At 40.2% G+C, this 14,556-nt stretch overlaps 1 protein-coding gene across 2 annotated transcripts in view; it reads left to right on the top strand.

The window, feature by feature from the left end:
* GLRA2 (glycine receptor alpha 2) overlaps positions 1 to 14,556 on the top strand; it is a gene marked incomplete at its 5' end in the record, with an annotated part of 129,196 nt that overhangs the window by 14,197 nt on the left and 100,443 nt on the right. Inside the window, one exon of one of the 2 annotated variants that reach the window (XM_081997331.1) lies at positions 8,343 to 8,410. In XM_081997331.1, the coding sequence (XP_081853457.1) occupies positions 8,343 to 8,410 (68 nt within the window). Of the gene's footprint in view, positions 1 to 8,179; positions 8,248 to 8,342; positions 8,411 to 14,556 lie in introns of both variants that reach the window. The other variant, XM_081997332.1, reaches the window with a different exon arrangement.

The following is a 14,556-nucleotide window of genomic DNA, read 5'->3' as shown; positions in this document are numbered from 1 at the left end:
CTGTTAGATAACCTATGTGGAAAAATCCCACTGCACCCCAGAGCGGACAGTAATATATGTTTCTGTTATCAGCCTCAACAGAAAGAGGCAGGGAAGAATGAACATGTCGTATGGACTATCCTGCAATGCCAAATGCAGAACTGAAGAGGTTTTGTAGTGTGAGACTTACCTTCCTCTTCGAGTGCTGGGGCTGTGGACAAGGGCATTCACTGAATGTGAAGCGTGCCAATCCAAAAATTTTCACAAGCATTTTAAGGCACAAAAAGTGCATCTTAGCAGGGATTTTCCTTCTGTGAAATGTTGATAGGATTTTACCAGCATGACTTCCGTTACATTCAGCTATAGTCCCACAGCCGAAAACTCACATACTGCTTCAGAAATGGATTACTCACTGTCTGACCTCAGACTATGTCAATGTATATATATAGACGGCTTTAGCTGTACTTACTCCAGAGACGTTGTCTTTCTTTGACTCATTCTGTAATCACCTGGATCTGACAATCACTAGAGTATTTGTCTTGTGACTCCTCAGTGGTATTTTGCTGAAGAAGAGCTTTCAATTTTGGAATATGACGTGCCCTTTTTATAACCAGGTCATGTCATAAGGCTGGATTTTTGCTCAGATGTTTTCTCAAGTTAACCAAGTGAAGGGAAGCAGCTTAAATCTTGATATAAGAGAAGAGTTCTCTTGGTGCCATTTTGTTTATTTATATTTGTGTGTGTGCCTGCATGTGCACTTCTAGAAATAGGCATCTGGAACTAGGGAAAAACTGTACTTTTCCTCCATCTGTAATGCTTTCCTGCTGATTCCATTCAGCATAACCTCCATCTCTCCTGCTTTGGGTAGGGCATGTTGTGTCTCCTCCCGTCTGTATTGCCATAAGTGTTGTTGTTTAAATATATTGCTCAGATACTTGGTAGTATTTGGGGTCAGTGATATCAGTGTGAATGAGAGTCCTAAAAAGGATTTAGACACTTAAATATCTCTGCAGATTTTCCTCTGGCTCTGTAAGTGCTTTTGTGGCTCTTAACCTTGTTCTGTTGATCATAAATATATACTGGTATTACAGAATATAATTCTTAGTCTCAGATGCAACAGTAAGCACCCAAAACTGTTGCCGCATTCCCACCAGGAGGTATGACATTCTCAGAAAGCTGAGTTATTATATGTGACAGATCAACTTTCAGAGGATGCTGGTTTTAGCTTGACGAAGCAGAACAATAATTTTGTCTTTATTTGATTTTTTCCAGCAAATTGCATCAGTGCAAAGTACCATACAATTACTGTACTTCAGAGGTCCCTGGGATCTCTGCCCTTGGGATTATTTTTGGTGTTTGGAGATTTTTTTATTTATTTGTTTAGTAGGTAGAATTGTCATCACTGAATAATAAAAGCATAATAATAATAATAATACCAATAAATACATTGGATTGTAGTAGATACTTCTAAAGAAGAAGGAATTCTCTGTTTAACTGGGCATGATTATACTTAGAGAGTCAGGGTGATGCATTCCACAGAAGTCCATAGAAAGACAACCTCATAAATGAAAGGCATCACTCCCCAACAAGAAATATCACCTTGGTTTGTAAACCTTAGGGTAACTATGTTGTCCTGGAGTCGTTAATTTTTCCTCCTGTGACTGTTACATTTCCCTTGCTGTTAACACTGTAAATGAGATGATGATATCTAAACGGAGGAAAATGTTGCTTTTGCCCAAAGGCAGAATGACAGGGAAAGAGGATAAGGCTTACCTAGGTACTTGCAATAAAGACTGCTTGTGGTCTACCTCCTGCTTTCTTACCAGAACCTTAAGCAAACTTGTTAAATCATGTGTATTTTCTCATCAGGGGCTCGACTATGCATTATACAGATCCTTGAAAACAAGTGTGCAAGCTGCACTGCTTCTGGAGTACCTGCAGCATCCCTGTGGCTCAGGGGAACTTTTCTAGTGCATCAAAGCTGCCTTTCTCTCCCTGGCTCAATATGCATGGTCCCTGGCCACAGGACTGCCTGAGGTGCCTTTGATAGCACCTCTCCAGCCCTAACTTGCCTGCCTCACTCTGAGCAGGGAGGAAGCTGGGAGGGTAAACAACTTGCTCCTGCCTAATGATCACGGCCAGCTGAGGTGTCCCAGCAGTAGTTCAGACTTGCTGTATGACTTATGGTGTGTGCCTGCAAGGCCACGAAGAGATGTGTTGGCAAGCTCTTGAAGTGGTAATTCAGGTACCTGTAGTACCGCAGCTGCAAAAGGAGAGCCCTCCATGGAGGTTAGCTCTGGTTCAGGTTTCATGAGGACTGTGCTGGGCATTGGAGGCTGTTCAGTTTGGTTGAGGAGAAATGGTTGCTAAAACCCCAGCTGCCTCCAGAACTGGCAATTAAAAAACCATCTCCAGCAAGCTCTGCTGCCCTCCTTTACTGTCCTGGGATCTCTGTTACCTGTGCTCAGGCCAGCATGTGGGTCTTTGTCCTGCCCTCACCCACATTTTGATCCCCTCCCTCATTTAAGCTCAGACATGAAATTCCCCCTCCACAGATGAGGGGATGCCCAGTCCCTGGTGGGATCACTGGCTCCTCACTTTGCCCCTTGGTCCAGTTCCTGGATCCCTGTTCTATCCCTACACTCAGGCAGGTTTGATTTTAGTCTTTTCAAACAGTCCTGATGCTTATCCTGCCCTCTATGGTAAGGAGAGAAGGGCAGTTCAGTTTACTTTTTTCCCCTGTATACGGGACAAAATCAACCGTCCTAGATGGCAGGAAAAGACTCCTTACATTGGCACGTGGGCCAGAAGGTGGACCAAAAATATTATGTATAGAGAAAGACACACGATTCTGCACGGATCTGAAAATGTCTTGTCAATATTTTCATTGTCATTCCATGAAGTGGTTCTCATAGAATAGTTTGGGTCAGAAGGGACCTTTAAAAGTCATCTAGTCCAACCTCCCTGCAGTGAGCAGGGACATCTACAACTAGATCAGGTTGCTCAGAGCCCCGTCCAACCTGACCTGGAATGTTGCCAGGGATGAGGCATCTACCACCTCTCTGGGCAACCTGTGCCGGTGTTTTATCTACCTCATTTTGAAGAATTTCTTCCTCATATCTAGTCGAAATCTACCCTTGTTTAGTTTAAAACCATTGCCCTTTGTCCTATCAGAATAGGCCCTGATAAAAAGTTTGTCCCCATAATGTTCTGCCTGATTATCATTCATTTTTGCTTTCACATCTCTCTGCTTTGCCCACAGTTCTGTGTGTGTGTGTACTGTATTTTAGTTTGCCTTACAAAATTGCTTAATAAATATGCATATCAAAGAAAATTGGCAAGTGCACAGGTATCCTTTTAAATCTCTTGTATGATTGTAATATTCCCACTAAGGACATTTTAGCTATATGGCTGAAATTAATATGAAGAAAAAAGTCTGCTTGATGCAGCCTGGAAACCGTACACCAAAAAGCCAGAGTTAGGATGGACGTGAGAATAGAGATATAATTAGTTGCGGTTAGGATGATCTCCAGGGCGAGGGTACAAGTAAATCTTCTCAAGAACCTACCAAATGAAGGAAGCTTTGGGGCTGTCTGTTATCAGTACTGGAGAATATTCAGCAAAAGCTGCAGTTAGCAGCTGGATGGAGCTCAGCGTACATCTTTCAGCACTCGCCACTCAACATGGAGTCTCCCCCACAAGCTGGGATGGATTCACCTCCTCTGGCAGCTGGCAAGGAAAGGATTCATTCTCTAGCCAGATGGTGGCAAGGTCACAGCCACCTTTGGTACAAGAGCAATACGCCACAGCAAATTCAGGGGAATACTTGGTATCTTCAGGGTTTCTTGTGGGTAAGATGAGCAGATGAGTGCCAAGGACTTTCTGCAAGTGCTAAGTGCCCCAAAGTCATGGGAGGTGTATGAGACATTATAATGCCAGGGCTTTGCAAAAAGGCAATGGATTGGAGCATCCCGTCAGCTGGGAGCAGCAGCAGCCCTGTCCCGGGAAGCAAGGGGAAGGGAGCTGCAGGGAACAGAAACTATATCTTAGCTGTTTGTCAGAATACCAGACATTACTTTCTGGTGGATTTGAGCATTAGCTACCTGTTTTGGGTTTGGGGTTTTTTGCCCGAGTCCTTTCAAAAAACAGGCATTTTCCTTATGACTCAAAAATCTCTTTGATTATCTTGAACGTGCCTAAAAGGCACCTGGACTGTTACCTTGCTGCATTGGAGATGACAAAAGGAAAACTAGGGAGAAAAAAGGATTTCATCATAAAATATACTTTGCTTAATTTTTTAGAGGTAATGTCAACTCTTTTTAGATTTCAGGCAGTAAAGTCAAATTAAATGTTTCCATTGCCTTTGAAAAGTTTTAGATGATGTTCTAAAACCTTGGCTATACTTCACAGAAGTTTACTGCTTTTATTTTAAATGAACTATTAGATTAGAAAGATCTTCTAAGATGGAGTGCATGAAATGATTCATTGCAAAAAATGATGTAGTGTGCCCTCTTTAAAGTGCACTTCTTCCTTAAGATGTACAACATCTATACATTCCCTCCCCACTGCAATAATATCAACAGTAGAAAAAAGAAGATCAATAAAAGAAGAATAAAAGCATTGCAAACTTCAGTGCTCAGTTAGTTATCTTTTTCTTATCTACTTCATTTGGCTCGTGTTCCCTATGCACATTTAGAAATCCCATCACTAGCACATTGACTTTAAGAGAAAGTTGAACTTTTAGCTTAGAACCTGTAAGTTATGTGATCAAATGTTAGTTTTTAAGATCCTCTGGTAAGTATCTTCCGTTCTCATTTGGTTGCAAATCTTACATTACACTTTTGACATTTATAAACAAATATAAATGATCAGAAAAAAATTGAATTGGTGATATCTCACCAATAAAGCTCTTTCCAGAAAACTCTGAGGATGAAGAGAATGTGACTGGTTTTATTGGACATACTTCGGTTTACTGAGTTCGTATACTATTCCACATCTACCAGCAGAAGGCAAGTGAAAGACATTATACAACTGAGTAGAGAAATGGAGGCAGATATTTGCTTTGTTGTAAGATACAGTGCTCTAGCATGTAGCTACTTAGAGTATATCTGAACTGCAGTCTGTGGTGTGGTAGGGTATTTCCTAACATGGGTAAGCATGTTTTCCTAACATAGGTAAGTACTAGGTTCTGCTGTCACTCAGGAATTGAAAGCTGTGGTGCTTACATAAGGTCACTTTTGCAAGACAATACCATGAGATTAAAGAAAAGTCAACAAAGAGCATGGGAAAATGCCAAAGCACTCAATGCCTCCTTCACCTCAGTCTTTACAGATAAGACTGGTCTTCAGGAATCCAATGGCCCTGAGACCTGTGGGAAAGTCCAGATCAAGGAAAACTCAGTGGAGAAGAGCATTTAAGCAAAGTGGACATGGACAAATCCATGGGACCACACAGGAAACACCCACAAGGGCTGAGGGATCTGGCATTGTGAGGCCATTCTTAATTATCTTTGAAAGGCCATGGTGACCAGAGGAGATTCCTCATCATGGGAAAAAAATATCACTCCTATATTCAAGAATGACAAGGAGGAGGATCCAGGAACTGCAGGCTGGCCAGCCTTACCTTGAAGCCTCAAGCAAATCCTCCCTGAAGCCATTTCCAGATATGAAGGACAAGAAGATGACTGGGGGTAGTCAGCATGGAATTATGAAGGGGAAATCATTCCTGACCATGCTAATAGCCTTCTATGATGACTTGACTGGCTTCATGGATGAGGGGAGAGCAGCGGATGTTGTTTATCTCAGCTTTAGCAAGGCTTTTGGCTCCGTGTCTCACAATGTCCTCTTAGACAAACTGTTGGAACAGACTAGCTAAACGGACAGTGAGGTACTTGGAAAACTGGCTGAATTGCCATGCTCAAAGGGTTGTGACCAGCAGTACAAAGTCCACCTGGAGGTCAGTCACTACTGGTGTACTGCTGGGGTTGTTACTGGGCCAATACTGTGTAACATCTTCATTAATGACCTGGATGATGGGACAAAGTGCACCCTCAACAAGTTTGCAGGAGATACAAGGCTGGGAGGAGTGGTTGATATGCCAGAGGGTCGTGCTGCATTCAGGGGGACCTGGATAGGCTGCAGAAATGGAGCCTCACGATGTTCAGTAAGGGGAAATGCAGTCCTGCACCTGGGGAGGAACAATCCGAGAGATGACGAGCTAGAATGCAGCATTGAAGAAAAGGCCATGGGGGTCCTGGTGGACACCAACTTCAACATGAGCAAGCAATGTGCCCTTGCAGCAAAGAAGGGTAATAACCTCCTGGGCTGCATTAGGTAGAGCATTGCCAGCAGGTTGAGGGAGGGGATCCTTCACTCTTCTCAGTACTGGTGAGATACATCTGGAGTGCTGGGTCCAGCTCTGGACTCCACAGTACAGGAGAGACATGGACTTACTGGTATTGGCCCAGAAAAGGGTCATGAAGGTGATTAAAGGACTGGAGGATCTGTGATACAAGAAAAGGTTGAGATTGCTGAGGTTGCTCAGCCTGGAGACGAGAAGGTTCAGGGGGATCTTATCTATGCGCATGAATAACTGATGCGGGTTAAGTAAAGAAGATGGAGCCAGATTCTTCTCAGTGGTGGTCAGTTACATGACATGGGGCAGTGGGCACACACGGAAACACAGGACATTCCACTTAAACGTAAGAAAATACTTTTACTGTGAGGGTGACTGAGCAGTGGCAGAAGTTACCCAGAGAATCTGTGGAGACACTCAAAACCTGACAGGGCATGGTCTTGAGCAACCAGCTCTAGCTGACCCTGCTCTGGGACTAGATGGACTAAGGGGACTGGGTGATCTCCAGAGGTTCCTTCCAACTTCAAATGTTCAGTGATGCTGTTTGTTTAGATGTAAAGAAATACGTTGGTCAAGATGCCCAGCGAGTAGAAATATAATCAAGTAAAAAGGAAAAAAAATCTATACTATAGAGGGAGAATAGCAAACTCTTTGGCTTGTGTTAGTTTGGTGTTGAAAGTGAAAACATATTTACAACATAAAATATAAATATTTTCTTTTAAGACAATTGTTGCAAAACCTGAGTTGAACCACACACATAATTGGAATTTAAGAGCATTATTACTGGTGTGGTTTTTCTTCCCAAAACCAACAAGTTTGCTTCTTTGAGGCGGGGGAATCTAACACTCAGGAAGTTGATAGTGTACTGCGTTTTACTGGACATATCACTTTATCTTTCAATTAAAAAAAAAAAAAGCAATAATGTTTCCATCTTTTGTGAAGCAATTTCAGATCTAAATATGAAACCAAATGTAGGTATTTATGTTCTGTGCCCTGACAATATTTTTTTAACTTAAGGAAAATTATGTGATGAAAAATAACAATGAGAAAAGAGAGAAGTACTTGATACCCAGTGCTTGCATAGACTTTTGTGCCGCTGAAATTCAGGCATTTAGTATTTATCCTTTTTGACTCAGTTGAGAACCCCTGTTTATTCCATCACGCCTAAAAAATCTAGGAAGCTAATAGGCAACTAATGAAATATTAAGTCCCCGTTCATTCTGCTACACGTCAGCGACTGCTGAATAGCAGGACAGGAGGTGGGAGGGAAGAGATTACAAATAGCTGTTTAACGAAAGCTGTGTCAGGCCAGACGAGGTATTGCTGGAGCACTTGTTTATGGCAAGGCAGACGTCTCTAGATCAGGCGCACGAAGAGCTGCTTGTCTAAGTCCGTTTTCAGTGGACTGGGGTCAATGTGAAAAGTGGCTCTTGCCGGGAATTTCAGCGGCAAGCCTTTGCATGAAGAGTGGGGTAGGTGTGGAGAGATAAACTTTTAAGTCTGAGGAAGAAGGGAGGGGGGAATGGTTGCAATGCTGAAGCATGTTCTACGCTGGTAGTTGTGGGTAAAGAAAAAGCTGTTCTACTCATGCCCTCACTCAACTCTTTTCATAAATCCTTAAATGCAAGGATGTAGTTCTGTGTATTTATATAACCGCTTCCAATGAAACTGGGTTAATTAAATTAGTGTTGATAACGTTTTTCTTTTGATCAATATTTACATGATCTGTTTGGGAAAACTCACTTTCTGCTTGTTTTCAGCCACATCTGTACCAGATTGTACGGAGGCTGAGGGATCTGTACTTCTGTTTCAATGTATATTGCAACGTTTTTATTGCATTCCACAGGTCCTCCAGTAAACGTTACTTGCAATATTTTTATCAACAGTTTTGGATCAGTCACAGAAACCACAATGGTAAGTGCTATGATGCCATTGGCAAGAGAACAACAATACTTAATAATGTCATGAACACAACCTGTCAATTTTTCTATTTATTGTTCAACTTGCAGGTCCTCCTGTAAATGTTACCTGCAACATATTTATCAACAGCTTTGGTTCAATAGCAGAAACTACAATGGTGAGTGGGACTGGTCATTGAAGCCATCTTGTGAAGGAGTGGGATGTGATGTAGAATAGAGATGCTCAGGGCACGGGGACATTTATTAAGTTATTAAGCTACTAAAAACCTACCAGATGAATTAAAATAAAATAAATATAAAATGAGTATATCAACATATATATAAATTACTAAACTCAACTACCAGGTCTAAATGTACGTACGTAGTGACTGCACCATAGTCTGTAGCGCCTGCGACGGCAGCAAATATGGATGTGCGTAAACCAACTTTCTGAAGCGGCAGAGGGATGGCTGGAGCTCAGCTGTGGGGCTCCCTGCCAACTACGCCATATTTTGAGTGGGTCTTACGCCACATGCTGAATTATCTGCTGCTGCAGACTGTGCTGACAGAGCTACCAGAATGGTCCTGTTTGTTTAACTTAGCTAAATCTCTGTGAATTGCAGCCACGTCAGTAACTGAAGTGAATGCATAACTTGAGTCAAATGACTAAAACACATAGCCATAAGGAAGCTTGCCTATTCTGAGGGTTAAACTGGTACTGGGAAATTAAGGGATCCCAGCTAACTGAAATGTGTACTTAGACTGAATTCAAAGAATTCTATCAGTCATAAAAACAAGGCCAAAATGAAAATGTCAGAGTTTTAATTCTGATATATATATAAAAAAAATAGTTCAAATTTCCATTTCATTATGAGATTTTTCTTTTTAAAATTGCCAAAATTTAGGATTAAAGAAATCAAGCTAAAAAAAAGGAGATTAAAATTTTAGTCCAACTTTTTTCTTTTTAAGTCTAGAAGTGAATTTTCTTTTTTTTTCAATATTTGCTAAGAAAAATGAAAAATATATTTTCTGACTCCATTTAAAAAGATGCTGAATTTTTTGATCTTCTTTTTCAAGCAATGAACAAAAATGATCAGTTATTTATTCAAGCATACACACACCTGACTACTGGGGTTAGTCCGGAGAGAGATTTTTGATGGCTTTCTTATAATAATGTGATAAACTCATAATAATTATCTGGTGCTAATATACAAGAATTAGGTTAAACCCATTCTAAATAGGGTCTAGTGACAATCCCAGCTTGACTTTGAACTCTTCAAATGACTGCTCCACAAAATAAACTAAAGATGAGTGCTCTCGCCACCATTGAAATTTTGCAAGAGTTATTCTCACTGCCTCAGGATGCTATGGGCAACTATGGATAGTTTTGAAGCAATTGCAATGTAGTTTCATAACTCTGTTTTCCTGGGATTCCTGCATAGTGTCCGGGTCTTTCTGTATTTGCTGAAGCCAGAGGCAATAAAGGTGCTTAACATCCTGTAAGACTGAGTTCTTGCCAACTAAAAATCAACTTGCTACCCAGAAAAGGGGCTTACGGTATACCAAAGAACGATTTTTTTAATGAAATGGCCTAGATACTGGCTTGCAGTTCTTGTGTTATGAAGGAAGAACAGATATTTAGCCCACCTTAATGATTTTATTTAATATTCAAATACTTCATTTAAATTGCATTCTAATTCATGCCATCATTTTAGAAAGCAGTGCCTAGGAAATGTAAGGACACAGATTTTCTCCTAAATATTTTTATTTATAAACCAGCCCGTTATTTAATATTTTCTAGAGATAAAGAGCAAGTTATTGCTAGGCAGGTTGCTTTCTTAAATAGTGTGGGAAAGGCTCTTCTATAAATGACAAGCTATAACATACAGAGCTATAAAATAAACAGAGAAGTTAATGCTTTAGAGTATGTAACTGTAATATTTTAAAAACACCTTAAAAGAAAAGCAAAATTAATTTTAAAATGACAGGAAAAAACATATCTTGATGTAACATAGTTATCAACAGGATTAATTTTCAGGTTTTTGGGAAAACTTCATTTGTTTTCCTTTGTTTAAAGGATTCTGAGAAGACAGCTATGAAGGTAGCCTTTTTTACCCAGCCATGTCTGTTGATCCTAGCGTGTAGAGGCATCGGCATAGTGTTAAGCAGCAAAAATCCTGCACGTCACTGGCTTTACAAGATGGCATTCAATGAAAATATTTGCACGACCTAATGCTGATTGCATTAATTAGACTCCTTCATTGCTTTGATTAAATCCCCTCATTGCATTTTACCTTCTATCAAATATGTTAATATGCACCTTTCCAATGTTCATTAACACATTCTGCTGAAAACAGCCAAACATTCAAAGAGATGAAAACAAAGACTATTGGCTTTCTTATTTTGCTTTGTTCATAGTATCTACCAAAAGTCTGGGAAGATTTCTCTTAGATGCCGTTCAATGGTTTGATATCGATTTTCTTAATGCTGTCACTTCTTTCATGACTGGTGTGACTAGTTTTAGGATGTTTTAAAACCACTCTGAGAGGCAGACATCAATTACTGTTCCATCTACTTTGCCTTTCTGAAATAGATGTAATCATGTGGTAAAAATGTTGGCATCCCTTGTGATAAATAATGAGTTTTGTTTGACTCCTAGGATTCATTTTTCCATATAAAATGCTCTTGATGGTTTTGACATCAAACTAAAAAATTCATTCAAAACGATGGATTGTAAACTCAATAGAGACATTCCTGTCTCAGAGGACAGGAATGCTTAGTGAAACCATGTATATGTGTTGAAGGGACATTATCAGAATATAACTTGGACAATCTACAGGAGCTTATTGGAAACTTGGGAGATGAAAACTTGTTTAGAGCAGCTTTCAGTAGGAGAAATGAGCATGGCAAACAGGATTACAGTCCCAGGCCTGCTAAATTCAGTAAGCCAGGTTCTCAATAACATCACCAGGAGTAGCTTCTGTTTTCTGATTAAGACTAACACCAAGAGGAAATTTCATCCTTGTGTAAAAAGCCAGCACAACTCTTACGTCCAGTTTATTTTTCTAAAAGCTAAAATACTTCATTCAGAAATAAAACAGCATTTTGTGCTGGGTCTTTCCAAATGGATGAATTCCATAGAGTCTTCATGAGTTTTTTCCCCCAAAATCTAGGAAAACAAAATGCATGTGTATTAGTCTTTCTGCACGAAAATGCACAAATGGGACAGTATTACAGTTGACTTTTTTTCTCCAAAATAAATGTTTTTCTTCCATAGTAGAATGATGTATATTATACCAAAACCAAAATAGTAAAAAAAAAGGCCAGATCAGAGTCAAGATGCAATTGTTGGAAATTTTCTTAATTGATTCACTTGTCTTTCATGTAAGTCCTAACTTGAAAAGAAACAGAAAAAGACTTTCCTGAGTAACTTCAGCGAATAAAGCAGTTATGCCAGTAAGCTCTGTATCTATTTTTGGAAGCATTCACACATGCAGTATTCAGCAGAAAATTCACTGCATGGCATGACTGCAGTTGACTACCACAGATGAGTAATCTGCATCAGGCTGGGCAGAGTCCCAAAGAATTCAGATGTTCAGTGTTGCTAATGACCAGGATTTTTTAGCTATCAACTCTGGGAGAAGCTAAGAGCAATTTGTACATTGACAAGCTAATTGTTAATTACAGAAACGACTAACTGTGAGGACACTATTATTGTCATTATGCCCTATCATCAATGACTGACGCTATGCAGCAGGTTCTCTGTTGGGGTAAATCCATCAAACTCCAGTTGTGTTTTGAGTACTTATGTTAGCAGAAAAATTTGCCGTTCCTTTTAAAATTTTAGGACCAATACAGCTTGGCTGTGGCTGGCTGTATGATATTATCTTCCCACTAGAAAAAACATAATTACAAATCAGCGTGTTAGGTTGTGATTAATTCACATGTATAGTTTTAACTGCATAAGGGACCCCCACTGAAGCCACTGGGGACACCTTGTGTGCTTAGGTAACAAAGAGCTTTTCTGTCACTTGAAATAGATGATTAAACCACTACTTTTCAGTTAGCATTCATATTTAGGATTTGGAGAGAGAGAGAGTAGTCTCTTTGGCAAGACCCTCCTACTCATGGAAGGCCAGCGAAGTCTGCTGGTTGCCTCAGACATCTCCATATCTGGGCAATCGATGCTGTTGGAGGGGAAGATGGGAGGAAGGCTAAGATCTAAGATGACCATCAGTTCAGAGACAGAAAACAGCACCAAAAATGGAGTGGGGCTTCCCAGCACCCAGCTCCCACAGCAGTGTCTGAGGCCAAAGGGTCCTAAAGCTTTGCTGAAGCTCTGGGGAGTAAACCTGGTGGCCATGCGTTTGCTGAAAGACCATCCCTCTCTGGATTCCTATATCAAAAACTAAGTATGTCTGTGGATGGAGTCCCTGAATCTTCAGATAAATCTACTAAAACTAATCAGATGAGTATTCCTTTAGTATGTTCGTATTACCCTCACCTTACGGCTTGAGAACAGAGGAAAGCTGTTTACCTGAGTTTCCCTGAGCTATCGCTGGTGTAGGTGTGGCTACTGAGATGATTGAATCTCCAGGTCCACACTCCTCGCTCAGAGCAGCGGTGCTGTCAAGAAGGATTTGTGGAGCAGGTGTACTCGTGGTCAGGTAGGAGTCCTTTACTACAGTCCCCCCACTCCTACCCTCAGGGGCTTGCAAGATACACACTGTAGTCTGCCTGAGCGCCGTGTTGTGACACCATTCTCAGGAGAATTCTTCTTCAGAGGGTAGTTACAATGTTAGCACAAGAAAAGTAAATTCAACACCCTGCACATGATTAGGTCTGACTGTGTAAACACACGTCCCTCCCAGCTGCTTATACTGCAAGTGCAGGAGATGAGATAAAAAGTAATGACGATTTTGCGATGTGCATGTTATAGCATATTTCCATTTTTATGTCTTGTTAAAATATCTACACATATATATATGCAAACCCTATCAGACATAAACAAAGGTTTCAGTGATGTTTCGCATCTAGCAACAAAGCTTGCAGAGAGAAAGCATTTCTAAGTGTATCAGTGTGACGGCTCTGATATATTTATGAAGGTACATATTCAAAAAGATAGCGTAATCCTATCGGTATTATTTATGCTTTTGGTATAATATATATCATCACATGCAAGATCTTCTGTGAATAAGGATTTTTCAGACTGCTTTTCGTTATTTAAATCACCAACTACTGAAGCTTAGGAAAGCACATTTATTTTTAGATATTTCAGAACAATTTGCTGATTTGACTGATTTGTGATTTCTATTTCACAGTGGGAGAAATCCCTCTGCTTTCCACAGACTTCATTGTATATCTTATTTCAAAGAAATATTAAAGGCAGTTGTACAAGTAGTTGTAGCAAATTTATTCTATCAGCAGTTGCAGATGACAGCTCCTGCCTTTATTTCTGCGGAATGAAAATCAAGTATTTTCCTGGTTTTATAACTAACGCTGCCCCGTATAAACTTACAAGACACTCAGTTTCTAAGACCAAGAAATAAGGGAAAGTAGTCTTAGGGTTAGTGTCTCCTCACAAGATGTGACAACTTTTCATAAGCTCAGAACTACAAGTAGCTATTTGACCTTTACCTGTATGAAACAACACCATCATAAAAAGTACAGTGGCTTGTGGAAAAAAAGGTACAGGTTTTTGTAAGTATCTTTAATGAATGTGCTATTCTTGAGACCTCTCCCAGGTGTGTCTCGCTCTGATTAGTAGACATTCCTATTTTGACTCACATCTACCCAACAACAAAATGAAAATGATAAAGAAAGCAAGAAAATCATGTTTCTAGTGAGATTGTAAAGCATCATTCCATAGGGTTCAAAAACCGCATCAGTCTGGGTGTCAGAAATGCTCTGTCAGGGCAGCAGCACACCTTGTCACCAACCTACTGCGGGAAGCGTGGGAAACACTGAAGCTTGGAGGGGCTCGTTCAGAATCTGTATATTGGGCAAGCTGCTTTCTGCGGCTCTAATCAGAGTAAGAATTTTTATTTACATTTCAAGGATGACAAGTTCTTTAGACTATGCAGTTCAGTGGCCTAACTCATACATTTTCCAAACCAAAAGCACAGTGCTGCCTTTTTAAAGTACTGCTGTTACCATGAAGCAAATCCTAAATGTGAGGGGTTTGTACAGTTGGAAGAATTATTATTAAATAATTTCCTTTTAGAGGAAGAGGAGATGTATTTCTAAGACAGTATTCACAAGCAAGTTAAGTGCAGTAATTTCAGGTAAATATGCTATAACAGCAGGAAAAGCTGGGGGAGATGAA

This window comes from Phaethon aethereus, assembly GCF_964289735.1.
Source record: "Phaethon aethereus genome assembly, chromosome: 1".
NCBI lineage: Eukaryota > Metazoa > Chordata > Aves > Phaethontiformes > Phaethontidae > Phaethon > Phaethon aethereus.
Note: the sequence above shows the minus strand (reverse complement) of the source record. Positions and strands in the feature narration are given on the sequence as shown.